The sequence below is a fragment of the Lutra lutra genome, chromosome 9 (genome assembly GCF_902655055.1).
Source record: "Lutra lutra chromosome 9, mLutLut1.2, whole genome shotgun sequence".
Lineage (NCBI taxonomy): Eukaryota > Metazoa > Chordata > Mammalia > Carnivora > Mustelidae > Lutra > Lutra lutra.
The window spans coordinates 118,923,073-118,950,728 of NC_062286.1; the positions used below are offsets into that span (position 1 = coordinate 118,923,073).

The 27,656-nt window shown below is 43.5% G+C and overlaps 1 protein-coding gene across 1 annotated transcript in view; it reads right to left on the reverse strand.

Moving 5' to 3' along the window:
• The window catches only part of CDK5RAP1 (CDK5 regulatory subunit associated protein 1), a 35,922-nt gene extending 11,869 nt beyond the window's left edge, over positions 1 to 24,053 (reverse strand). The window contains 12 exon segments of the mRNA XM_047746477.1: positions 2,280 to 2,429; positions 4,899 to 5,029; positions 7,117 to 7,172; positions 8,313 to 8,410; positions 11,773 to 12,003; positions 15,283 to 15,403; positions 16,373 to 16,583; positions 18,920 to 19,020; positions 20,178 to 20,212; positions 20,714 to 20,817; positions 23,760 to 23,853; positions 23,856 to 24,053. Of these exon segments, the coding sequence (XP_047602433.1) occupies positions 2,280 to 2,429; positions 4,899 to 5,029; positions 7,117 to 7,172; positions 8,313 to 8,410; positions 11,773 to 12,003; positions 15,283 to 15,403; positions 16,373 to 16,583; positions 18,920 to 19,020; positions 20,178 to 20,212; positions 20,714 to 20,817; positions 23,760 to 23,853; positions 23,856 to 23,912 (1,389 nt within the window). The 5' untranslated portion in view covers positions 23,913 to 24,053.
• Between the last annotated feature and the right edge of the window lie 3,603 nt (positions 24,054 to 27,656).

Here is a 27,656-nt window from a genome sequence, read left to right on the forward strand (position 1 = left end):
GAAATAATCTTATTTCAGTTTATTTAATTACCATAGGTTCTCTGTAAGCCTGATGAAGTTAGGGACACAGACTGGTAAACTCTGAGTACTTATTCATTCATTCAAAAGAGAAGTACACAGGGGAACTGGGTGGCTCAGCTGGTTAAGCAACTGCCTTCAGCTCAGGTCATGATCCCAGGGTCCCAGGATCGAGCCCTGCATCTGGCTCCCTGCTCCTCAGGAAGCCTGTTTCTCTCTCTCGCTCCCTCTGCCTGCCGCTCCCCCTGCTTGTGCTCTCTCTGTCAAATAAATAAATAAAATCTTCAAAAGAAAAAGAAAAAATAGAGAGAGAAGTACACTTTTCTGTGCCTGACTCTGTGAGGAGAGCTGGGAATACAGTAAGACCTAATTCTTACTGGACGAAATGTAAATTGCTAATAGACATGTACAGATCTCCAGAATCACAGATGATACTCTAAATTACAAAGCATTTAGTGAGGCAAACACCCTTTGGGATATCATGTTAACTGAGCTCACCATCCATCAGCCAACTGCGAGTCTAGACCATAGGAAGATCGCCTAACCTAGATGAGCTGATCAAGTACGCTTCCTGGAAACTGGAGCTGGTGCTGAGAGACACAATTTGGGTCTGTGAATAGCTAGAACTATAATATGTAAACACAGGAACTACAGGGCTGCTGTGCTCTGTAACAAAAATGAAGAAGCAGGAAAAGCTGGTCCAAGGAGACAAGAAAGTATGAGCCTAAAGGGCTTCCTAGGCTAAGCACAGTCCTTCCTGCTCTTGGGCTCCACAAAATACCTCTGAAGTATAAAAAAAAAAAATTCCTTCTGGCTTAGGCTGAATGGCTTGAAGAAATTTTCTCACTGTTACTCACCAAAGAGTCCTAACAAACATAAATACCAGACAATTAGTAGCTCTGATGGCTACCATATCCTAAAACATGGAACACTACTCTCCTTTCTCAATCCAGGACTTGGGAAGAGTCACATAAAGGGCGCCATCTCTCTCTTTCGCCTCCTCTACAATGGCTGCAGCATATAGCTTCAGGCTCCCAAACTCACCCCCTATTCCAATCTGTTCAGTGCTCTAGTATCTAGGTTCCCAGGCCTGACTGGAGAAGCCTATAGGAACATCAAACTTCCCAAAATGCAGTACATTTCTAAGAAAATGTGATTTATTTTTTAAAGATTTTATTTATTTATTTGAGAAAGAGAGAAAGAGAAAACACAAGTGGGGGAGAAAGGCAGAGACAGAGGGAGAAGCAGGCTCATTACAAAGCAAGAAGCCTGATGCAGGACTACCCTGGTATCATGACCGGAGCCAAAGGCAGACACTTAACCAACAGAGCCAACCAGTAGTCCCAAAAATGTGATTTTAAAAAGGACTGAAGGAGCACATAGCTGGCTCAGTTGGTAAAGCATCCGACTCTCAATGTCGGGTTTATGGATGAGCCCCAAATTGCATGGAGATTATTTAAAAAAATAAACCTTCAAAAAATTAAAATATAATAAAAATTTAAAAGGATTGAAGACAGACAATAAAACTAATTCTAAAAACATACATATGATACTGCCTCCAGAAAGATGGAGCAGACATACTCTTCCTAATCCTTCTGCTGCTAAGTACAAAAATATCTTTCAAGAATGAAGGAGAAATCCCGACATTCTAAGATGAAGGAAGAGAATCTACTGCCAGAGTGTCTAAAGGAAGTTCTCTGAAGGGAGAGGAAAAGATAAAAGAAGGAAGCTTGGAACATTAGGAAGAAAAAAACATAATGACACGATTACCTATGCAGAAAAGCTCAAGGAAAATGCCAAAAAACCTCCTAAAACTATTGATTTCAGCAAGGTCACAGAGTATAAGATAAACACACAAAATTGAGTTATAGCTGTATAATAAAATGAGCACACGAAACACCTGAAATTAAAACATACAATAGCAACTATCTAACAAAATACATACAGGATTCCTAACACAAAAACTCTGCAATCAAAGAAGATCTAAATAAAAGGGAGACACAGGGGCACCTGGGTGGCTCAGTGGTTTAAGTGTCTGCCTTCAGCTCAGGTCATGGTCTCAGGGTCCTGGGATCGAGTCCGACATTGGGCTCTCTGCTCAGCGGGGAGCCTGCTTCCTCCTCTCTCTCAGCCTGCCTCTCCGCCTACTTGTGATCTCTCTCTGTGTGTCAAATAAATAAATAAAACCTTAAAAAAAAAAGGGGGGGAGACATATTGTGTTCCAAAAAACAAACGAAAAATATATATACATATGACCTTACCCCCTCCACCAGGACTAGCTGGGTACAACCCACAGAGGCCATGTTGGCTTTTGTTGCTTCTTCTCGAAAGACAGTAATAAGTTCCTCCAAACGCCTTAATTTTACCTCTTCTGGGACATCATCTTTCAGCCTGTGATATGCCCTGGTCTTCTACAAAAAAAAAAAAAGAGAAAGGTTACCAAGGACTCATAGAATTCCCTTTTTTCCCCATTCTTCTTCTTCTTCTTCTTTTTTTTTTTTTTTTTTTTTTTTTAAGGACTTGTTTATTTTAGGGGCACCTGGGTGGCTCAGTTAGGTGTCTGCCTTCAGCTTGAGTCATGATCCCACGGTCCTGGGATCGAGCACCACATCAGGCTCCCTGCTCAGCGGAGAGCCTGCTCCTCCCTCTCCCTCTGCTGCTCCCCTTGCTTGTGCTCTCACTCTCTGTGAAATAAAATCTTAAAAAAAAAAAAAAAAAAAAAGACGTATTTACCTTAGAGAGGGAGAGAGAAAGTATGCGTGCGTGCACAAGTTGGGGAAGAGGAGGAGGGAGACAGGGATAGAGAATCCTCAAACAGACTGCCCTCGGAGCAGGAAGCCTGACAAGGGGCTTGATCACAAGATCCTGAGATCATGACCTGACCCAAAATCAAGTCAGATGCTTAATTGCCTGAGCCACCCAGGTGCCCTCACCCCAAAGAATCTATTCTTAAGGGACAGAGCGGGACCAAGTTCATTCCACCTCTAAGTTACAGTCATATATACAAGACCCAAGCCATGCCAGAAGGGTTCTCTAGCTCTAGGAGCATTCTGAAAGAGAAAGGTAACTATGCAGTCAAGTCACATTTTTACAAGGGTGAAATTCTAAACTTAGTACATGAAAATCAGACTCAAAATTGTATTTAATTTTGTAAGAGAGAGAGAGAGAGAGAGAGAGAGAACAAGAATGGGGGAAGCAGAAGTCCCGCTGATCAGGGAGCCCAAGACAGGACTCAATCCCAGGACCCCAGGATCATGACCTGAGCTGAAGGCAGATGTCCAACCAACTGAGCCATCCAAGCACCCAACACATTTTTTTTTTAAGATTCTATTTATTTATTTGTCAGAGAGAGAAAGAGAGAGAGTGAGTGAGCACAGGCAGACAGAGTGGCAGAGGGAGAAGCAGGCTCCCTGCGGAGCAAGGAGCCCGATGCGGGACTCGATCCCAGGACACTGGGATCATGACCTGAGCCGAAGGCAGCCACTCAACCAACTGAGCCAGGCAGGCGTCCCCCAACACATTTTTTTTTTAAGTTTTCTGTATACAGGTTTGTAATACCGTTGAAGAACCACTGAGCTAGATATAAGTATGGAATTATAGGAAAACCTATATATCAATGTGTGGCCATTCCACTTGTCCTTTGAGAGAAGTACAAAGACGAATGGGTTTACTCTATTTTGTCTCATTAACAAAAACTTGCATCTATTGTGCATTTACCATTACCAAACACTATTCTCACTTCAAAGGTGGAGAAACCAAGGACCTTTCTCAAGATCACACAGTTATTAAGTAAGACTGGCAGAACCTGAATGCTTGCTCTCATCCACTAGACTACTGAGGTCTCTATAACCTTAACCCTAACCTAGAAATTAGATCTCAAAGTGAACACTCATATTAATCCCCATGACGCTTCCACCACAAACTACACACCCATTCCCAAATCTAACATTAGAAAAGAATTTCTCTTGCATATTTGTGATGTCTATGGAAAAGCAGCAGCAGATTTGGAACCCAAATCTACTCTGAAGCTTCATCCCTGAAGTAATTCTGTAACAGACATAAATACATACAATAGCCCACTTACACTGCCTACAGAACAGTAGGCAGTGAGCTTTAAAAGACATGAATTAGCTTTGCTGATGGCAGCTGAGTGATGGTGGTGGCTAAGGTCATGGGATCCTTCATTCATCAATCAGCTTTCCTGAGCCTCCTGGCCACCGAGCCTCTTCAGCCTCCAGCCCAAACACAAAGAAAGCCCCCACTAAGGTGACTGAAGAGAGGAGATATGACCTGTGCAAATTCATCCCTACCATCAAGAAAATGGCAAAAGATCAGAATTACCCCTCCTCTGCAGGAATTACACATTACTCTCCCCTTCCTTCCTCATCTCCTTCCGCTTTATATTCCTGGGAATCCGTGTACAGAGAAGCTCTCTAGTGGCTATAAGTGGGTTCGCATGGCCTAAAAAATGAAAACTAAAATAGCTGAGGATGGCTAGGAGGACAACAAGGTGCATCTGTGAAACAATGCACATCTGTACGCCAAAAAAGTCCTGCATGATTTTAGCTTTCCTATAAGAAGAATAGCATCCCTACCTGCACATTCAAATTCTAAACGATCTAAACATAATTTAAAATATTTTAATGAAAATAATGTCACAAGCAATCCATTTTCATCTCAAACCACTGAACTGTATAAAACAGAAGACAGGTTGATTAAATAAAAAATAAAAAAATGAGTGGTAAGATCCTCGTGGCTTCTCAAGAACTGCCTTGCTGCCACTTTCTTTTCTCCCCAGTTGTCCACAATCAACCAGAAACCAGTCAGAAATTCTGTTGTATCACAGAAGTAGCTTCTCCTGCATCCCAAGAAGGGCTTACCTGTCTCATACTGTAAGCAAAAAGGAAGCCCATGTTGTACTGAACTTCCCGAAGCAAAGACACCGTCTGGAGGTGATCTTCCTCCGTCTCACCACAAAAGCCAGCAATGAAATCACTGCTGAGGCTCACTCCTGCAACGCATGACAAAGGACAACATGTCACTGCTGCCTACCTTCAAGAGAAGCCTTTGGCACTTGTGGGCTACAAAGGGTAGGACAGCAATTGTAAACTTTCCCTGGAGGTGCTCAGCTCATGTGCAAGTGAAACAAAATAGTCGTTACAGAGCAAGATGGGCTAGGCCTGCTTATCCAGAATGTTCCCACGCCAGTTTCCATCCTTTTAGGGCACCTGGCTGGCTCAGTTGCTTAAGTGTCTGACTCTCGGTTTCGGCTTGGTTCATGATCTAAGGATCATGAGGTCGAGCCCTGTGTGGGGCTCTGTGCTCAGCACTGTCTGCTTCTCTCCTTTTCCCTCTGATTCCTCCCCTTGCATGCAGCACTTCTCCCTCTCTCTCAAATAAATAAATAATTCTTTATAAAACAAATAAATCTTGGGCGCCTGGGTGGCTCAGTGGGTTAAAGCCTCTGCCTTCAGCTCAGGTCATGATCCTAGGGTCCTGGGATAGAGCCCCACATCGGGATCTCTGTTTAGCAGGGAGCCTGCCTCCCCCATCTCTCTGCCTGCCTCTCTGCCTACTTGTGATCTCTATCAAATAAATAAAATCTTAAAAAAATAAAATAAGGGCGCCTGGGTGGCTCAGTGGGTTAAGCCGCTGCCTTCGGCTCAGGTCATGATCTCAGGGTCCTGGGATCGGGTCCCACGTCGGGCTCTCTGCTCAGCAAGAAGCCTGCTTCCCTCTCTCTCTCTCTCTCTCTGCCTTCCTATCCGTCTACTTGTGATCTCTCTCTGTCAAATAAATAAATAAAATCTTTAAAAAAAAAATAAAATAAAATAAAATAAATAAATCTTATATAAAGTTTTTTAAATAGGGGGACCTGGGTGGCTCAGTCATTAAGGATCTGCCTTCAGTTCGGGTCACGACCCCAGGGTCCTGGGATCAAGCCCGGCATCAGGCTCCCTCCTCAGTGGGAAGGCTGCTTCTCCCTCTCCCACTCCCCACCTGTGTTCCCTCTCTCGCTGTGTCTTTCTCTGTCAAATAAATAAATAAAAATTTTTTAAAAAATATAAGTAAAAATTTATATCTTTAAAAAACATACCTTTGAAACCAATTTTATACAACGTTTAAGACTATAGGAACAATAACTATTGGTCATTAAGTACGAAGTGCTACGCTTTCCTATCTATTTAATTTAATCTATGTAATTATTCCCACAATCCAATGAGGTACTATCAACACTATTTTACATATATATATGTAATATATATGTATATATATGTGTTTGTTTTTTTAAAGTAAACTCTATGCCACACATGGGGCCTGATCTCATAACCCTGAAATCAAGGGTCCCATGCTCTACTAAACCAGCTAAGTGCCCCTTACTAACTCTATTTTATAGATGAGGAAACTGCAGCCCAGAAAATCTCCACACTATCCTGCCCCTCCAAAATGAAACTATGCATAATTCAAGTTACAATAATATGAAATTTGGAAACAAATGTAGATACTGTCAACCAAATCTAAATTAAAAAGACTACAAAGTTAGGTCCTGGGATCAAGCCCCGCATTGGGCTCAGCAGGAAGCCTGTTTCCCCCTTTCCCACTCCCTCTGCTTGTGTTCCCTCTCTCACTATGTCTCTCTCTGTCAAATAAATAAACAAAATCTTTAAAAAAAAGACTACAAAGTAATTTTATTAGGAGAAAAGGGAAAGAGAAAAAGGAGTAAGAGTTCAGATAATAGGAAAGGAATTACCTCTAAAAATGTGTACATTTTAAAAGATACCAATTGTCCCCAAATTAGAACTAATTTAGACCAAACTACCTTTGCCAGCTAACAAGAAAGATCAAGATCTGCCCATATGTCCAGAAACATGAAGAATATAGAAATATCTTTCACCTTGAGGTCACAAACTGATCCATACTTTTGTGCACATCTAACAAGACCAACATATTAAAAAACCAGAGAGGAGTAAAATGAGAGAAAGAGAAAAATGAAGAGGAGCAAAAGCAGCATGAAGGGTGTCATAAGGCAGCATCAAAACAAAAACTCTGTGGCCACTGGTAGAGTGATGTGCTCGACAGAATATTTCTTAAACGTACCTGGGATAGATTCTCTGATATGATGAATTAACTCCATGTAAGCTTCTCTTGAATATCTGCAATAAAGAACAAGAAGAAAAGGCTTAGATGAACCAATCTTCTTTAAAGGAATGCTACAAAAAGATAATGCTACGAATCACCACATATAACCACTTCTCAACCACATAGGACAGTACAAAAGTAGGTTAAAGTACACAAGAGTCCTTTTGATCCAAATCCTGTAGTATAACCTAATCTATAGCCCACAAATCTTTAATTCAAGACATACATTATTTTAAATAGCTTTTTTAAAAAATAAGTAGAGGATACCTGAGTGGTGCAATAGGTTAAGCGACAGACTCTTGGTTTCAGCTCAGGTCCTGATCTGTGTCATGAGATTAAGCCCTATGTCAGGCTCCATGCTCAAGGAGTCTGCTTGAGATTCTCTCTCCCTCTCCCTCTGCCCCTTCCACTCATGCTCTCTCTCTCTCAAATAAATAAATCTTAAAAAAACAAAAAAGTAAATAGTCTGTTTTTATTTAGTGAGGACAGATTAAACACTTTAGAGGATTTCTAAAACCGCTCTAAAATAGCGGAAAACAAGACAAGGCACTAGTTCCATATGGGTTGCCATTTGTCACGTCACCCTTTCAGTCTTACCTCTGCAATACATATTAGTCCCAAGATAAGTGAACAGAGATATGTTTAAATTCCAAGACTTAAAAAGCTTTAATGTTAAAAGCTACAGGATTCCAATTTCAAAAGGAATGTACCACACAGTTCATGCTTAATAAAAAATGTGCTGGGGGGCCTGGATGGCTTAGTCAATTGAGCATCTGACTGTTTTTGGCTCAGGTTGTGATCTCAGGGTCATGAAATCAAGCCCTGTGTTGGGCTCTGCACTCAGTACAGAGTCTACTTAAGACTCTCTGAGTCTACTTAAGACTCTCTTTTCCCTCCATGTGTGCCCTCTCTATATAAAATAAATATAAATCTTAAAAAGAAACACTAAACAAATGACATGACTGATTCAGTCCTTAGTCTATATTTCTGGAGTAAACAGAAGCAAGTTATTATGTCCATGAGTTTATCAATAGAACAGATATTTATTGAGCAGTTACTATGTGCCACACACTATACTAGGTCCTTAGACATGGTGTGGTCCTTAAGAAAACATGGAAAGGTGCAGGATACCCCATCCCCAAGTTAAGTCTGACCCCCTCCGCATAGCCTCCAATACACGGCTGCTTCCACTCTGGGCTGGTAGATGAATCTGTTTACAGATGTTGTCTCTCTCATCAATCAGCTGTAGAACCTGATCAGATAGAACACAGTAAGGCCATCAAAGTCTCACCAAAGTATCCTGCAGAAAAGAATACCACTCCCACTGTTTCTCTACCAAGGTTAATTTTCAAGTAATTAATAGGCCAATTAAACCAAACACATGAATTACCCAAATCCTTTACTTTTACTCAAGCCATGTTATCTGTCCCAGACATTTTACCTGATGGCATTTCTGCTTTCAAAAACTGAAGCAAGCAAGCAGAGGTCAAATTCAAGCCATGGGGTGACAGAGACAAGACAAGAAAAATGGTATTTGTTTCATCTAACTTCCAAACTAATTAACCACTTTAAAAGACACCATCAAGGGATGCTTGGGTGGCTCAGTTGTTAAGCGTCTGCCTTCGGCTCGGGTCATGATCCCAAGACCCTGGGACTGAGCCCCCCATCTAGCTCCCTGCTCAGTAGGGTAGGGATCCTGTTTCTCCCTCTCCCTCTAACCCTCCCCTGCTTGAGCTCTCTTTCTCAAATAAATAAAATCTTTAAAAAAATTAAAATTAAGATAAAAAAATAAAAGACCATCAAGAAGTGGCGCCTGGGTGGCTCAGTGGGTTAAGCCTCTGCCTTTGACTCAGGTCATGATCTCAGGGTCCTGGGATCGAGCCCCACATCGGGCTCTTTGCTCAGTGGGGAGCCTTCTTCCTGCCCCCCCACACCTGCCTCTCTGCCTACTTGTGATATCTCTCTGTCAAATAAATAAATAAAATCTTAAAAAAAAAAAAAAGACCATCAAGAAACTGGAAGTAGGGGGGCGCCTGGGTGGCTCAGTGGGTTAAAGCCTCTGCCTTCAGCTCAGGTCATGATCTCAGGGTCCTGGGATTGAGCCCCACATCAGGCTGTCTGCATAGCAGGGAGCCTGCTTCCCTCTCTCTCTCTCTGCCTGCCTCTCTGCCTACTTGTGATCTCTCTCTCTCTGTCAAATAAATAAAATCTTTAAATTAAAAAAAAAAGAAACTGGAAGTAGGGGCATCTGGGTGGCTCACATGGTTGAACGGCTGCCTTTGGCTCGGGTCATGATCCCACAGTCCTGGGATCGAGCCCCACAATCGGCTCCTTGCTTGGCTCCTGGCTCTGCCTGCCTGCCACTCCCCCTGCTTGTGCTTTCTCTCTCTCTTTCTCTTTCTCTGTGTCAAATAAATAAATAAAAATCTTTAAAAAAAGAAAAAGGAAGAAAGAAAAGAAAAGAAAAAAAAGGGGCGCCTGGGTGGCTCAGTGGGTTAAAGCCTCTGCCTTCGGCTCGGGTCATGATCCCAGGGTCCTGGGATCGAGCCCCGCATTGGGCTCTCTGCTCAGCAGGGAGCTTCTTCCTCCTCTCTCCTCTCTCTGCCTGCCTCTCTGCCTACTTGTGATCTCTGTCTGTCAAATAAATAAAATCTTTGGGGGGAAAAAAAAAAAAGATACTGGAACTAGGTGTGGCACCTGGCTGGCCCAGTAGGTGGAGCGTGCAAACTCTTGATCTCAGGGTTGTGTTCGAGCCCCACACTGGGTGTGGAGATCACTGAAAAAGAAAATCCTTAAGGGGCCCCTGGGTGGGGGCACCTGGGTGGCTCAGTGGGTTAAAGCCTCTGCCTTCGGCTTGGGTCATGATTCCAGGGTCCTGGGCTCCCCAAATTGGGCTCTCTGCTCAGTGGAGAGACTGCTTCCTCCTCTCTCTCTGTCTGCCTCTCTGCCTACTTGTGATCTGTCAAATAAATAAATAAATCTTTTTTAAAAAGCGGGAGAGGGCACCTGGGTGGTTCAGTCAGTTAAGTGTCCAACTCTTGATTTCAGCTCAGGTCATGATCTCAGGGTCCTGGAGTCGAGCCCTGTGTCAGATTCTGCACTCTTCAAAGAATCTGCTTAAGAGTCTCTCTCTCCTTCTCCCACCATCCCTCCCTCACTTGCACACTCAAAAATAAATAAAGCTTTTTTTTCTCCTAAGATTTTATTTATTTATTTGACAGAGAGAGAGATCACAAGTAGGCAGAGAGGCAGACAGAGCGGGAGGGGGAAGCAGGCCCCATATTGAGCAGGAAGCCCCATGCAGGGCTCGATCCCAGGACCCTGAGATCATGATCTGAGCCAAAGGCAGAGGCTTAACCCACTGAGCCACCCAGGTGCCCCTAAAATAAATAAATCTTTAAAAAATAAAATCTTTAGGGACGCCTGGGTGGCTCAGCTGGTTGGGCGGCTGCCTTCGGCTCAGGTCATGATCCCAGCAACCTGGGATCGAGTCCCGCATCAGGCTCCTTGCTCGGCAGGAAGCCTGCTTCGTCCTCTGCCTCTGCCTGCCTCTCTGTCTGCCTGTGCTCGCTCTCTCTAATAAATAAATAAAATCTTTATTAAAAATAAATAAATAAAATAAAATAAAATCTTTAAAGAAACTAAAACTAAGAAAAAATATTTGAAAAAATATATTGACAAAGGATTTATATCATGAATACATGAAGAACACTTACAGCTCAATAAAAAGACAATCCAGAGGCGAAAAGGTTGGGGTGGGGCCAAAAGAGATTTCACCAAAACAAAACAACAACAAAAAAAAACTAAACTAAAAAAAAAAAAAGGTTTCACATGTGGGCTATACACTCCATGCATTGCTAAGGCACTTTGATAAGTGCCTTACATTATACCTTTAATTTTTTTATACATTATACCTATTTCCCAAAAACCCAAAGCAGGAGGTTATTATTAATCCCATTTTACAGATGAAGATGACAACCTGACCCTGATGAACTTGAAGATAAATTTTTTTAAATATATCAATCCCATATCTGCCCACCTTGGTGGACTTTAAATCTTTGGTGAAATTAAAGGGCAATACAGCAATACACAAGATGCCCTGAGCAAGACTCAAGGACTGCTGCCTCCCACTGGGTCCAGCCTTTGGCATACTTAAGAATGCCACCTAGGGTCACCTGGGTGGCTCAGTGGGTTAAGCCTCTGCTTTTGGCTCAGGTCATGATCTCAGGGTCCTGGGATGGAGCCCTACATCAGGGTCTCTGCTCAGCAGGAAGCCTACTCTACCCACCCACCCCTGCCTGCCTCTCTGCCTACTTGTAATCTCTCTCTGTCAAATAAATAAAGTCTTAAAAAAATTTTAAAGGGGTGCCTGGGTGGCTCAGTGGGTTAAAGCCTCTGCCTTCAGCTCGAGTCATGATCCCACAGTCCTGGGATTGAGCCCCACATCAGGCTCTCTGCTTAGCGGGGAGCCTGCTTCCCCCCCTCTCTCTGACTGCCTCTCTGCCTACTTGTGATCTCTGTCAAATAAATAGATACAATCTTTAAAAATTTTTTTTTTTTTTTTTTAAAAAGGATACTGATAACAGCTTGGCACAGTTCTCTGTCGATACTCACCTCATCAGGAAAGTCTTTGGGGTGGGGAGAGGTAAAACGGATCCTCATTTCAGGATCTACTCTGGAGACCTGATCCAGAAGGTGAGCAAAACGAAGGCCCCCTCGCTTGGGTTTATAGTTGGCAGAAAAGCCACGGCTGAGGTTAGTAGACACAGCATTGTTGAATTGGATCTCTGAACTGTCCCGAAAACTGTTAACATTCTGACCAAGAAGTGTCACTTCTTTCAGCCCCTAAAAAAGGAAAAATAAATACACCGGAAGCAAATTAAAACTTTTTTCGTAGTTTCATTGAAATTAGCTGACCCTACCAAGAGCCATCCATAAATGTATTCTATTCTGTCTTTAACCCAATAATTTCACATTTGGCAACTTGTCTGAAGAACTCAACTTCAGAATTTCTAAAATCTTAAATAAAAATTAGCTTCAAAGCATTTTTTAGAGTAGCAAAAACCTGGACACAAACTCAATGCTCAATAATAATGGTTAATTTGTAACACAATAAATCAAATTCTGACAGCATTCTGCCAGTTGAATATTATATAATCACTGCCTATGAAATACTCTTCCCAAAATATTTAGCCTAATTTGAATCAAGCTTTTACACCTAACTTCCAATGTGTACCAGAATTCAGAGGAATATTTTAAATGACAACATGAAGAAGCAATCAGACAAATCCAGCAATATCTGATCTCTTCAAAAACTTAATGTATCATTTAAAGCAAACAACAAAAAACTGAAAGGGTTGTTTTAAATTAAGAGGGACTGAAGAGGGACGCCTGGGTGGCTTAGTCGTTAAGCCTCTGCCTTTGGCTCAGGTCATGATCTCAGGGTCCTAGGACTGAGTCCCACATTGGGCTCCCTGCGCAGTGGGATGTCAAATAAATAAATAAAATCTTTAATTAAAAAAAAAAAAAGAGGGATTGAAGAAATATAAAAACCAAATAAAACAAATCTTGATTGGATCTTGGTTTAAATATTTTTTTAAAAATGATATTTTTGGACAGAGGTACCTGGGTAGTTCAGACAGTAAAGCATCTGCCTTTGAATCAGGTCATGATCCCGGAGTCCCAGGATTGAGCCCCATGTCAGTCTCTATGCTCAGCGGAGAGTCTGCTTCTCCCCCTCCCTCTGCTCTTCCCCATTTGTGTTCTCTCTCTCTCTCTCTCTCTCTCAAATAAATAAATAAAATCTTTAAAAAAAAAAAAAAAAGGTATTTTGGACAATTAAGAAATTTGAGGAGCCCCTAGCTGACTCAGCCAGGTAGAGCTTGGGACTCTTGGGTTGTGAATTCGAGCCCCACGGTGGGTGTAAAGATTACTTAAAAAAAAATAAACTTAGGGCGCCTGGGTGGCTCAGTGGGTTAAAGCCGCTGCCTTCGGCTCAGGTCATGATCTCAGGGTCCTGGGATCGAGTCCCGCATCGGGCTCTCTGCTCAGCAGGGAGCCTGCTTCCCTCTCTCTCTCTCTCTGCCTGCCTCTCCGTCTACTTGTGATCTCTCTCTGTCAAATAAATAAATAAAAATCTTAAAAAAAAAAATAAAAAAATAAACTTAAAACAAAAAAAAAAAGAAATTTGGGAGCACCTGGTAGCTCAGTTGGTTAAGTGTCTGCCTTCGACTTGGGTCATGAGCCCCACATTGGGCTCCCTGCTCAGGGGGAGTCTGCCTCTCCCTCTGCCTGCTGCTCCCCTTGCTTGTGCTCCCTCTCTAATAATAAAGTATTTTTTTTAAAAATAATAGTATACAGAATGTCTCTATCCTGATGAGTAGTTCTGGTACTATGGGGGAGTTGGAAGGGGAGAGGAGACGACTTGAGACCAGGAAGCACGTGGAAAGGAGGGGTATGGAGAAGACCCCACAGTGCCTGTGAGCAGCTGGGGAGCAAAGCAGGGAACTGAGAACTGGGGAACGGGAGATAAGAGAGCAGTGCTAGAGTGTAAGAACAGAGACAAACTGCTGACTGAAAAACGGAGCAGGGGCTGGCTCCCACAGTTCTTGAGCAAGCAAGGAAGGAAAGAGGGAGACTCTAGTGGAGGAAAAGCTCCATATCCCAACTACATCCTCCTCTTCAGCGCTAAAAGATCCAGGCCTAGAGTTAGCGGCGACCAGCTCCCAACAGGAAGAAAATAGCAATTATCTCCCCTCCGGCCTCTGCTGGGATTCACTAACCTCATCTATTCTCTGTCCCTCAACTAGCAAGCTGGCTCTGTGATAAAATGAGGAAGATATCTGGGGAAGTTTTCCTAGAATGGACAAATAAATCATTCTCTGAAAATTTACTATATGCCAGGTAGTTTAAAAACATTTAGGGGCAGGGCACCTGTGTGGCTCAGTCAGTTGAGGGGCCAACTCCTGATTCTGGCTCAGGTCATGATCACAGGGTCCTGAGATCAAGCCCTCAGGTGGACTCCACGCTCAGTGGGGAGTCTGCTTGAGATTCTCTCCCCTCCCCTCTCCCTCTACCCCTTTCCTTTCTCTCAAATAAACAAATCTTTAGGGGCGCCTGGGTGGCTCAGTGGTTTAAGTCGCTGCCTTCGGCTCGGGTCATGATCTCAGGGTCCTGGGATCAAGTCCCGCATCGGGCTCTCTGCTCAGCAGGGAGCCTGCTTCCCTCCGTCTCTCTGCCTGCCTCTCTGTCTACTTGTGATCTCTCTCTGTCAAATAAATAAATAAAATCTTAAAAAAAAAAAAATCTTTAAAAAAAAAATTACGGCACCTTGGTGGCTCAGTCAGTTGAGTATTGATTCTTGGTCTCAGCTCAGGTCATAATCTCAGGATTATGAGATTGAGCCCACGTCAGGCTCCACACTTAGCGCCAAGTTTGCTTATGATTCTCTTTCTCCCTCTCCCTATGCAACTCCCCTTCCTCATGCATTCTTTCTCTAAAAATAAATAAATCTTAAAAAAAAAAAAATTAAACTACATGGGCACCTGGCTGACTCAGTTGGTAGAGCATGTGACTCTTGATCTCAGGGTTGTGAGTTCAAGCCCCAGGCTGGGTGTGGAGATTTCTTACAAAAGAAAGAAAGAGAGAAAGGGAGAGAGGAAGGAAGGAAAGAAAGGAAAGGAAGGAAAGAAAGAAAGGAAAGGAAGGAAAGAAAAGAAAAAAAAGAAAGACATTTAAACTACAACAATCTTCCCCAAAAACCCAGCAAGAAAGTTACTATTTTATCTTCTTTTCATAGACTGGGAAACTGTGTTTCAAAGATAATAGTTGAGTGACCAAGGCACCAAACCAGAGAATGGTACAGCCAGAATTCATACTCAATCATCTGATTCTAAACTCATGCTCTCTCCATTCCACTGTGCTGCCTCCTAAACAAACTTCACATGGATCTGCCCATAATTCATAAGCAGCAAATCAAAGACATGTACCCAGGTATTTCTTTCCAGCCAGGTACGGGTTCTAAACCTACACGGCTTAGAGACAGAACAGGCAGCAAAACGAGAAAGGTTGTTCTCATCCCCCTAAAAACATGTTTACAAGCCAAAAGCCTAGAGAACTTTTCACCTGCTCTGAAAGCTTCCTCACTTCCTCTAGAATGGAAGCAACAGGCCGACTCCTCTCCCGGCCACGTGTGAAAGGAACAATGCAGTAGCTGCACATGTTGTCACATCCTCGCATGATAGACCTGGGGAGAAAAGCACCAAAACTTCATAACAGGAATAGGATGCCCTGCTCCACCCAAGGAGCAAGTCATAGCTCCCTTGGCATTATCCTTTGACTCTGAATCCTCTGGGCACCATACTCGCACTGGACCAATCTGAGACATTTTTTTTTAAAGATTTTATTTATTTATTTGACAGAGATCACAAGCAGGCAGAGAGGCAGGCAGAGAGAGAGGAGGAAGCAGGCTCCCTGCTGAGCAGAGAGCCCGATGCGGGGCTCAATCCCAGGACCCTGGGATCATTACCCGAGCCGAAGGCAGAGGCTTTAACCCACTGAGCCACCCAGGCGCCCCTCTGAGACATATTTTAAGGCAAACATTTTTTGTCTTTAAAAACTAGGGGCTCCTGGGTGGCTCAGTCGTTAAGTGTCTGCCTTTGGCTCAGGCCATGATCCCAGAGTCCTGGGATCCCCTGCCCTTAACATTATTTTAAAAGTGAGAAAGGAGGGGCATCTGGGTGGCTCAGTGGGTTAAGCCTCTGCCTTAGGCTCAGGTCATGGTCTCAGGGTCCTGGGATCGAGCCCTGCATTGGGCTCTCTGCTCAGCGGGGAGCCTGCTTCCCCCTCTCTCTCTGCCTGCCTCTCTGCCTACTTGTGATCTCTCTGTCAAATAAATAATAAAATCTTAAAAAAAAAAAGTAATTAATTAAATAAAAGTGAGAAAGGAGGAGTGCCTGAATGGCACAGTCTTTTGGGCATCCAATTCTTGGTTTTGGCTCAGGTCATGATTTCAGGGTTGTGAGATCGAGCCCCTTGTTGGGCTCTGCACAGTCTGCTTAGGACTCTCTCCCTTTGTCCCTCCTCACCTCCAGCCCCCCCCACCCCCAGCTCATGCACCTGAGCTCTCACTCTCTCTCTACACCCCCTCTCAAAAAGAAAGAAATAAAAGTGAGAAAGGAGAAGTTCACTCCTTGTCTCTTGCACGATATCTCACACGAAGGCTGAAGTAGCACTGGGGCTTGTCTGGACTGGCATGACATCGGCATAGGTCTCATCCAGAGAGAGCAGCACATTGGCAGCTTGTTGGCCTGAACTGGCAACAGCCAGCAGACGAGGAAGGTCCCGATAGGCATCTGGACCGGCCAAAATATCCACCATTTTCTCCCTGTTAAGAATCTCCTCCTTCAATCTCTCAGCCATGCAGCCTGGGAAGGAAAAGAAAATGAGCACCTATTCCCAAATTCATCTGGTCCCACGTCTACTTCTCTGTACACATTACCTCCAGCTAGGATCAGAGCCAAGGGCACAGAAACTTCTCTGAGAGTTGAGCATCATCGCTCCTCAAATTTACCCAATACTTCCATAGCACTAGAACCTGCATCTTCCTATACAAGAAAACCACAGGAAGCAAGCAACTAAAGAAATTCAATTAAATGCCCAGAAAAGGGGCGCCTGGGTGGCTCAGTGGGTTAAGCCGCTGCCTTCGGCTCAGGTCGTGATCTCGGGATCCTGGGATCGAGTCCCATGTCGGGCTCTCTGCTTGGCAGGGAGCCTGCTTCCCTCTCTCTCTCTGCCTGCCTCTCCGTCTACTTGTGGTCTCTCTCTGTCAAAAAAATAAAAATAAAAAAAAATAAAAAAAATAAAAAAATCTAAATGCCCAGAAAAAATTAGCCATCGCCCAAAGACATTTCTAGACATGAACTTTTTTTTCAATTGAAATTTACTTCAAACTCCAAACAAAAACTTTTTATTCAGGAACCTATTAAAAAAAAAAAAAAAAACTTACATACAACTGTACTTATATCCTTTATCCCTTTTCTTACCCATAATACTTGCTAAGACCTTTAAGAAATGAATTAACCATCTATGCTGCTATCCTCTGTATCCTAAAAAAACACTGTTTATCAGTAAGGCTATAGAATCTCAAAACATAGGGGCACCTGGGTGGCTCAGTCAGTTAAGCATCTTGACTTTGGCTCAGGTCATGATTTCAGCATTCTAGCATCAAGCCCCACGCTCAGGAGGGGGTCTGCTTCTCCCTCTCCTCCTTGACCACTCAATGCTCTCTCTCAAATAAATAAATAAAATCTTTAAAGAAAAAAAGAAGGGCTCAAGTGGTAAATTTTATATTATGTGTATTTTACCATAATAATAAAACAAAGTATTGGGGGGATTTCTGAAATTCCTAACAAAGATATAGCCAGGGGCTTCTATAATGAAGAAACTGATATGAAACATTCAGTTAATCCTTCCAACCTCCTACATCACTTAGTACATTAATCTGTGTAACGAGATATGCTCCAACCATGTTTGGACCCTTCATCAAGAGAAATTAATTATTCCAAAATGAACAGTCTGTTTTAAAATTAAATACATTAACAAAATTCTGGGACCAAAAGGGCATAGAATATTCATTTTTGAAATATGCTTCCCAGCTATCTAGATCAGAACTGTCCAACGAACTAAGATGATGAAAATGTTCTTTATCTGTGCTGTCCAAACTGGTAGCCACTAGTTAGATGTGGCTACTGAGCAGTCAATATGTGGTTTGTGAGAATGAAGAAGGGAATTTTTAATATTATTTCATTTTACTTATATTTATTTATTTTAAGATTTTATTTATTAAGAGAAAAACAGAGAGAGAGAAAGAGAGCGCTTGAGCGGGGTGAGGGGCAGAGGGAGGAGTAGACTCCCTGCTGAGCAGGGAGCCCAATGTGGGGCTCAATCCCAGAACTTCGGGATCATGACCTGAGCCAAAGGCAGATGCTTAACCAACTAAGTCACCCAGGCACCCCTTAAATTTATTTTTTTTAAGATTTGTTTTCTTGGTTTTGTTTTGTTTTGTTTTGAAGATTTTATTTATTTATTTGACAGACAGAGATCACAAGCAGGCAGAGAGGCAGGCAGAGAAAGAGGGGGAAGCAGGCTGCCTGCTGAGCAGAGAGCCCCATGCAGGGCTCAATCCCAGGACCCTGAGATCATGACCTGAGCCAAAGGCAGAGGCTTAACCCACTGACTCACTCAGGCGCCTCCCCCCCTTTTTTTTTTAAGTAATCCCTACACCCAACATGAGACTGAAATTCACAATCCCAAGATCAAGAGATGCATGCTCCACCAACTGAGCCAGCCAGGGACCCCTAATTTTCATTAAATTTAAATAACCATTTACATAACTAGTGGCTACCACACTGGTCAGTGCAGATGTAGATCTTCACCTGGGCATACATCAGGAGTCAAGATGAAAGGTGCCTTTACTGTAAATTCATGCTGTTCTTTCAGACTCCAAACTCTCTCCTATCCATAACTCTATGCTGCCATAAGCCACATTAGAGTCTAGGAAGGACAGACCACTTTCTGAGTACCTATTACTTCAAGGCACTATGAAAAGCCCTTTTATGAGCTTCAGTTCATTTAATCCTATAGTCTCTGCCATCAAATATAAGAGTTACATGAGGTGTACAACAATTCTTCACACACTGGGAATCCAGCCTCTAAGGGTTTCCCAAGTGTGAAAACACAAAATCTACAAATTACCGGATACCTAGAATCCCAATCCTCAGAGGTACTCGAGAGCGGAGCCGTTTTGTCTTCAGGGCTTTAAGCTGATGTAAACGATTCCAGATGGTCTGCTCAGCCTTCTCCCTGCAAAGATCAAGAGGTAGAACTCAACCTGAAAATAAACTACAGCACAAGCTAAAAGAGTACAATAATGGAAATAAAATAAAAACAAACTTCAACCCTTTAAATGAATGTCTAGGGGCGCCTGGGTGGCTCAGTGGGTTAAGCCGCTGCCTTCGGCTCAGGTCATGATCTCAGGGTCCTGGGATCGAGTCCCACATCGGGCTCTCTGCTCAGCAGGGAGCCTGCTTCCCTTCCTCTCTCTCTGCCTGCCTCTCTGCCTACTTGTGATCTCTGTCTGTCAAATAAATAAATAAAATCTTTTAAAAAATAAATAAATAAATATATGAATGAATGTCTATCTTTCAGGTTAAGGGAAGATAGGCAGGGAGCCAACTGAGGAAGCACCACTTCCTTCCAGCTTCTCCAAACCTGACAAGCCCAAACTCAGAAACAATGTACTTCACAAAGCCTCACAGAGTTTGTCCACCCTTTAACTGCCCTATCACTTTAACTACACTTTTCCTAGTTAGCAACTTCTCTTTTTTTGTTTGATTTTTTACATAGTGCTTTCTGCCAGATGTTAGAGCTATTTGTGTATCTGCCTTAGTTCCCATATCAAACCAAGCTCCTTAAAGCCAGGCTCCACAGAAGAAGGGTTTATTTCTGAATCTCCCAAAGCCATGTAGGTCAGTGTCTTACAGCACAAACACTTATATTAACATTAAGGAAACATTAACACTACAATGCCTTGTACACAGAAACAAAGCAGGAAATAATATGTTCACTTCTGATGGATGCCACCATCTCTGCACCAACTGCACCCGAACCTTTACAATGTGAATTACATCACGAATATGTGCCATTACCTGCAAGAGAAACCTTAGGAAAAGTTGGGTGCCTCAGCAAACTCTCGGTTTCCTCATCTATAACACTGGTAATAATAACACCTATCTCATAGGGCTGTTGTGAGAATTAAATTAGTTAGTGCATGTACAGTGCTTAGCACAGGACCTGATACAGAGTACATGCTCAGCAAACGTCAACTTTGTTCTATCATTGCTATCTCCACTGCTGTAAAATCACAAGTCCACTGACTGATTGCCACAGGTCTGCCGGCCTGGCACTGTTAACTCTGGCATAAAATATATTCACTCTCTAGATAAAGAACAAATTCTCACCTGATAGAACATGTGACAAGGAGGATCACATCAGCCTGAGTGGAAAGCAACGGAAAAAAAGGGAAAATTATGATCTTTGAAATCTGCCTTGTAGAATCACTATCCATTTATTTTTTTCTTTATCACTGTGGTAAAACATACATAGCATAAAATTTACCATTTTAACCATTTTTAAGTGTACAATTCAGTAGCATTAAGTACATTCACACTGTTGTACAACCATGACCACTATTAAGCTCCAGAACCATTTCATGTTCCCTAACTAAAACTCCGTACCCATTAAACACTAACTCCCATTCCCCCTCCACCTCCCAGCCCATTGTGAACTTAGTTCCTTGCCTAAAAGTGAGCACCACCATAAAAGTTTTAAAAATAACTGGAACAAAAATACACCTTAGTTCCATGTTATGCATTTTACTCAAGGGAACTCACTCTTACCAGGCCATACCTTATTTCTGAAGCTACATCTGAAAACTGGCACAAATGCAGAGTCTCACCCAGGCCCAGAAAACAATGAAAGCAGAAAATGCACGTACCTCTTGGAGGTTCCTGGTCCGCAAGTAACCACTCTTCTGTAAGACAGACCAGGCTATCTCTGTGTCATTCACGTTCATCTGGCAGCCATAGGTCTCCAGGTAGACTGCAACGAGAGGGGGATTCCACAATAGGTAAACTAAAAGGGACCACATGTCTCAAAAGGTCTCCTTCCCAAATGCCCCAGAAACATCTGAGGCAACTAGTCATCCACTAAATCCCGCTGCCTCAATTCTAAGACAACATTAAGTTCCAGGTCTACCCCCAAATTAATGACAGCCTTTCAGAACAAAAGAAATACCACATTACGGGGCGCCTGGGTGGCTCAGTGGGTTAAAGCCTCTGCCTTCGGCTCAGGTCATGATCTCGGGGTCCTGGGATCAAGCTCCACATCAGGCTCTCTGCTCAGCAGGGAGCCTGCTTCCCTCTCTCTCTCTCTCTCTCTCTGCCTGCCTCTCTGCCTACTTGTGATCTCTGTATGTCAAATAAATAAATTAAATAAAATAAATACTACATTACATACATACATAATTACAGGCCATATTATTTAAAATACAGGAGAACTATGCACCTGAGAGTCAAAGCAATATGGTTATAAAAACAATTAGAAAAGGGAGGACTAGCTAATAGTGCTGAGTATCAACTTGGGGGAAAAATTTAAATCCATACATTACACCCCTCCTTCTCACAATGAAGTTCTCCAACCTCTGAAGGGAGCAGCAATGGCCAGAGTGCACACAAAGCCAGAAAATAAAAATGAGGTTACTTCCTACAGTAATTTCAAACAAACATACTGAAACGAAAGCAAGCACTGGGGCGGCTAGCTGGCTCAGCTGATAGAGCATGCAACTCTTGATTTCCAGGTTTTAAGGTCAAACCCCAGATGGGGGCAGAGATTACTTAAAAATAAAAGCTTTAAAAAAAAAAAGAAAGAAAGAAAGCATGGCTGTATTATGATGTGAAACACATTTGCATCAAGTTTTAAGAACATCAACTTCATACTCTGGCAAGTCCTTTGAAATTATATTCCTACATCAATTCCTGCCCCCACCCAGTACCTTTTAATCAACAGACCCAAATAAAGTCCAAATGAAGTTAAAAGTTCATGACAAAAAAATCATATGAAAACCAACATAGAACAGCAGTAACTTATAGAATAAAGAAACAAACAACAGGGTTTTTTTTAAACCTTCCTTGGCTCACTTTCTTGGCCTTAAACAAACAAAAAAAAATTACGTCAGAACTGAGGGGAACAACAAATATACATGTTTACATATATGTAAAGGACTACAAAATATCTAGCAGGAGGGGCGCCTGGGTGGCTCAGTGGGTTAAGCCTCTGCTTTTAGCTCAGGTCATGATCTCAGGGTCCTGGGATTGAGCCCCTCATCGGGCTCTCTGCTCAGCAGGAAGCCTGCTTCCGCCTCTCTCTCTGTCTGCCTCTCTGCCTACTTGTGATCTCTCCCTCTGTCAAATAAATAAATAAAATCTTTAAAATATATATATATATCTAGCAGGAATCACAAGATGTACATACTCCTTGATTTACTAGTTTAATTCCTAGATATTTGTCCTAGAAAAAAATTTAATAGGACATAGACATACATTTATACGTATATACGTGCATGTATATATGAAGATACATATTATAGCATTACTTATATAAAACTTTCTAAACAACTTATATAGAACTTTTGAAACAATGTCCAACTATAGAGGACAGGTACATCATAGTACAGCACAACGTAACATTTTATACCAGTTTCTAAAAATTTAATTACAAAGGAGCAGCTGGGTGGCTCAGTTGGTTAAGCAACCCAACTCGATTTTGGCTCAGGTCATGATGTCGGGGTCATAAGATGGAGCTCTGCATGGGGCTCCGCAGTCAGTGGGGAGTCTGCTTATGGATTCTCTCCCTCTACCACTCCATGCTCACATGTCCATGCATACACTCTCCAATAAATATATAAATAAATCTTTAAAACAAAAAAAAAAAAAAAGAAAGAAAGAAAAGAAGGGCACCTGGGTAGCTCAGTCAGTTAAGTGCCCACTTTTCATTTGGAGTCCTGGGATGGAGCCTGGGATTAAGCTCCACATCAGCTCAGGAAATCTGCTTCTCCCTCTCCCTTTGCCCTTCTCCCTCCCTCCACTTGCGTTCTCTGCTCTCTCTCTCAAATAAATAAATGAAATAGTTTTGAGTGAATTTCTACAGCACCAACTGTGAAAGCTTTCTTATGACTTAATATGATCTAAAAATCGGGGCGCCTGGGTGGCTCAGCGGGTCAAGCCTCTGCCTTCAGCTCAGGGTCCTGGGATCGGGCCCCGCATCAGGCTCTCTACACGGTGGGAAGCTTGCTTCCCCGTCTCTCTCTGCCTGCCTCTCTGCCTACATGTGATCTCTATCTGTCGAACAAATAAATAAAAATCTTAAAAAAAAAAAAAAAAAAAGATGATCTAAAAATCAGAACAGAGTAATTATAGGGTTTCCAAAAGTAACCAAACAGAAGACTCCCCAGGACTTCCACCCACCCTAGCTACATGGACCAAAAGTTTGAGTTTCTTTTTTTTTTTTTTTAATTTAATTTATTTATTTGAGAAAGTGCACAAGCATGCACAAGCAGGGGAAGGGGCAGAGGGAGAGGGAGAAGCAGACTGCCCACTGAGCACAGAATCTGACACAGAGCTTGATCCTAGGACCCTGAGATCATGAACTGAGCCAAAGTCAGACAACCAACTGAGCCATCCAGGCACCCCAAAATTTTTTTTAAAGATTTTATTTTTAAGTAATCTCTACAGTCGACATGGGGCTTGAACACACAACACTGAGGTCAAGAGTTGCACAGTCCACCAACTGAGCCAGCCAGGCGCCCACAAGTTTCTTAATATTGTTACTTGATGAAATCTGACAATTCCAGAACCTAGCAGCCTTCCCACCCTATTAACCCTCCAAAGCCAGGTCTGCAATAAAAGAATAATTAAGAATTAGGCTGTGGGTACTAGAAAGGAGCAAAGCAGGAAGTCTGAAGAGAGAAGAAAAGTAAAACCAACCTTTTCTTTGCTTCCCTAAAAGTTCATCCACTGTGAGATAGGGGGGAGGGTCCTCCATGTCTGGTTTTTCTTGAGGAGCTGACGTTCTTCTTAAAAAATGCTGAAAAGTCGGCCCACTGGCAAGCCTGGAGCTGAAATCCTTCCGAACTCCATCTTCCTGCTGCTTCTCTACACTGGGACATGCAGTGCTGGGAACACTACTACATGCCCTGCAGGTCCTGAGCAGCAGCCAGGACACAGAAGCCAAGGGCCCCCACCTCTGTGTCTGCAGGACACACTGCAAAGGATGCATGGCACTAAATCAAAGTCCAAAGTCTGCAAAAGAATAACAGGTACCACCAACATTTATTGAACACTTCATACAGGGCAATGCTATAAGCACATCCAGTGTATTAATACATTTAATACCCAAAAACCCAAGAAGAAGAAGGTATTCTTAATACCATCCCTATTTTATAAGTTAGGAAAAAAAAAAAAAAAAACTGGGACTACTTGCCTAAGATCAGACAAAGGAGTGCCAAAGGTAAGATACAAATCCAGGCAGTTTTCAAAACAAAGGGGTGGTAGAGATGAGATGAGATGGTGTGACAAAATAACAAAGAAGCACCTTGTGCCAGGAACAGTTTCAAGGGCATTAAATCTTCACAGCAAACCTCAGCAAGATAGACACAGGTGGTACTATTACCCCCATTCAGAGATAGGGAAATAGACACAGAGAAGCTGAGGAACTTACCTAAGCTCCCATCTAAGCAACAGAGCCAGGACTCAAATGAAGGTCTATATGACCACAAAGACCATGCTCCTAGCCACCTAGCTATGCTGCCTCCCATTACTATGAAATCCACTTACTATCTGAGGGGATCTTTCTTTGAGTTCCTTCAAATGGGACGTATCTAACATGAGGCACCATATGTCTGATCAGTGAATCCTACCCTCCAAGAATCTCGACTTACTGCCTTCAAATGTTCTACCCAGGCCCCCTCACACATAGCTGGGGAGATGAAAATAGCATAACCTTTACAGAGGCCAATTTGCCACTTTCCATCAAAATGGCACAAGCCCTTTGACCAAGCAGTTCCATTCCTAGATATTTATCCCACAGATAGAGTCTTACATGTATAAAATGACCCATGTGTAAGGATATTCAATGCAGCAGTGTTTCTAACAGGAAAGGAATGGAAAAGACCTAATGTCGTCGAAGGGGACTATTTAAGTAAGTCATGGTACATCCATGCAATGGGATAAAATGCAACTGTTAGAAAGTAAGGCTGTATCCATACATGACAAAAACAAGGAAGCAAACGCTCAATAGTGTCTGTAGTATGCTATACCTTAACCTGCAGGGGAAGGAGCACAGGAATATTAAGGTACATACTTGTCCATGAGCACAGTACCTCTAGGGTGCGTAAGAAACAGTCACTGCCTCCCAGGAAGGAACCCAGGTGACTCGAAGTCCAAGAGATGGAGACGCACTTCCCACCACACACCCTTAACGGACCTCACGATCTCCAGCCTGACTGCCTCACTTCTTCCAGTCACACCATTTTTGTACTGATCTTCACTAGCTTCTAGGCTTTTATACACGCTGTTCTCTCTAGCTAGTGTGTCTTCTCTCTGACTTAGCCAACTCCCATGCTTTTAGGTCTCTGCTTCCTCCTAGATGCCTGTCCTGGCCACCATTCTCCAAGTCTAGGCTGGGGTCCTCCTATAGATTCCCAAAGCCTCCTAATTTCCATCTCAAGACTTAGTTGTTAATTACTACTTACACTTCTGCCATCCCTTACAGGCTGGGAGGTCTCTAAAAGCAGGGAACAAATCTCATCCATTTGTACATCTTCAACATCTCCCATTCAGTAACTAACTCATGGCAGGTGCTGTACATGTAAGATGAACAGCTGCAGCCTGTTGCCTCTCGAACTCGGTCACCTGCTACCAGCACTTTAGGCAGGTGCAATGCTAACCTACATTCAAGCATCAGAGAACAGCAGACTTGTAAGTGTGGGCTTTAAAGTCACACTTCCCTGCTCCTTACTTGCTGTGTGACCTTGGGAAAGTCAAATTCCTATCTCTGAGCTGCCAATTCCACATCTGTAAGATAAAGATAAAGGTAGTACCTATGTCCCAGAGATACTGTAAGAATTAAAGAAGGTATTAAAAACAAAACTCGGCATGAGGTAAGCATTCAGTAACTGCACACTTGCAGCCCGCACCCCCTTTTATGGGAGATATAAAGCAATCCGGTTAAGAGCAAGGACTCTGGAGTCAGTCTGCCCCAGCTGCTGCCTAGCCAGGAAACCCTGGGCACCTGGGGAGCTTCTTAAACTCGGGGAGCTTCCATTTCTCCAGGAGTCAAATGGGGATAGTAATACCTGTGTCTGCTGTGAGGATCAAATGTGATAATGCAAATAAAATTGGAGCCACGGGGGGGGGGTGGTAATGCTCAAAAATTGGTAGTCGGCAATAACGAGACAGCAGCCTCATCTCAACAGAAGTAAGCCTAAACGATAAAACACCCCAAACACTTTGTTGGGGTGGCTACAAGGCTTCAGGCGCGGTGCTTAGTGCTTCCCATGGATTTCCGTATCTAATCCTCACCCACATTGTAAGCCAGGGTCTATCGTCCCGACTTCACGCGTGACGAGGCCAAGGCTCGGGGGCAATGGGGGTGACGTGCCCAAGGTCACAGGCGAGAAGGCAGCGGGGCGGGGGCGCGAACCCTGACAGTCTGACTCCAGGGCCCGCGCCATCCTCCCCTCGAACACCTAGCATTTGCGGGGCTCCACCGCCCTCCGGCCCCATGCATGGACCACTTCCGCGGGCCGCGCCGCTCACCTCCCGCAGCCCGAGCGCCCTGCATCCGGCAATGCAAACCCCACTCAGTCAGCCGGGACGCCGCCCCAGCGTTCAGCGGCTGAGAGCACACACGAGCGACTTCCGTTCCGCCACGACTTCCGTCCGGGACGTCCCGGCGGAAGTGCTTCTCCCAGTAGGGTCCGGGTGGGTACCCGTTCCCGGCTTTGCGAAACCGCTCCTGTAGCTGACCTGAGTGGTAGCCCCTGGCCGTCCTGTGGCACCCGAGTGCTTGGGATGAAATGAGTGCGAATTAATGTGCTCTAAATGTAAAATACACACCGGATGTCGAAGAAAAGGTGCAGAATAGCTCATCAATCATGTTTATATTGATTACGTGTTGAAATAATATTTAGGATATACTGGGTCAAATGAGTTTCATCTGTTTCTTTTTACCCTTTTAGTGTGGCTATTTAAACTGCATACGTGGCTCACGTCCTGTTTCTACTGGACAGCGCTGCGCTATAGGTTAAAGACTTCCATTCACTGTTCCAGCCTGGACCCCTTAGCCCCCCGGGGATAGGCGTTACAGACCCATAGTTGAGTGGCATATGGGGCACCTCCCCTTGGGTATCTAATGACTGACTCTTAATACAGAACGCTTCATTTCCACACTCACAGCCTCTCCCAAAACCTGTTCCTTCCCAGTCTAGACCATCTCAGTGAATGACCCAACCATCCACCCAGTTACACTAGGAGAAATGGAGGAGTCATTTTCCCCCCTCTCCCTCTACTTTCCATCTGTCAGCAAGTTCTGTCAGCTCTAACTCCAAAATGTCTCAAATTGATCCACTTCCCGTGCTACAACTCTAGCCCAGGCCCCCATCATCTCATCTGAAACTACTGCAATAGGCAGGGAAGTGGTTTCCTCGTTTCTGCACCTTGTCCTTGTCTCCTACAGACTATTTCCCATAGGGAGCCTAAGAGAATTTGTCTGGAGTGCCTGGGTGGCCCAGTGGGTTGGACGTCCCACTTCTGCTCCGGTCATGATCTCAGGGTTCTGGGGTTGAGCACCCCCCAGCACCCCCTCCCCATTGGACTCCCTGC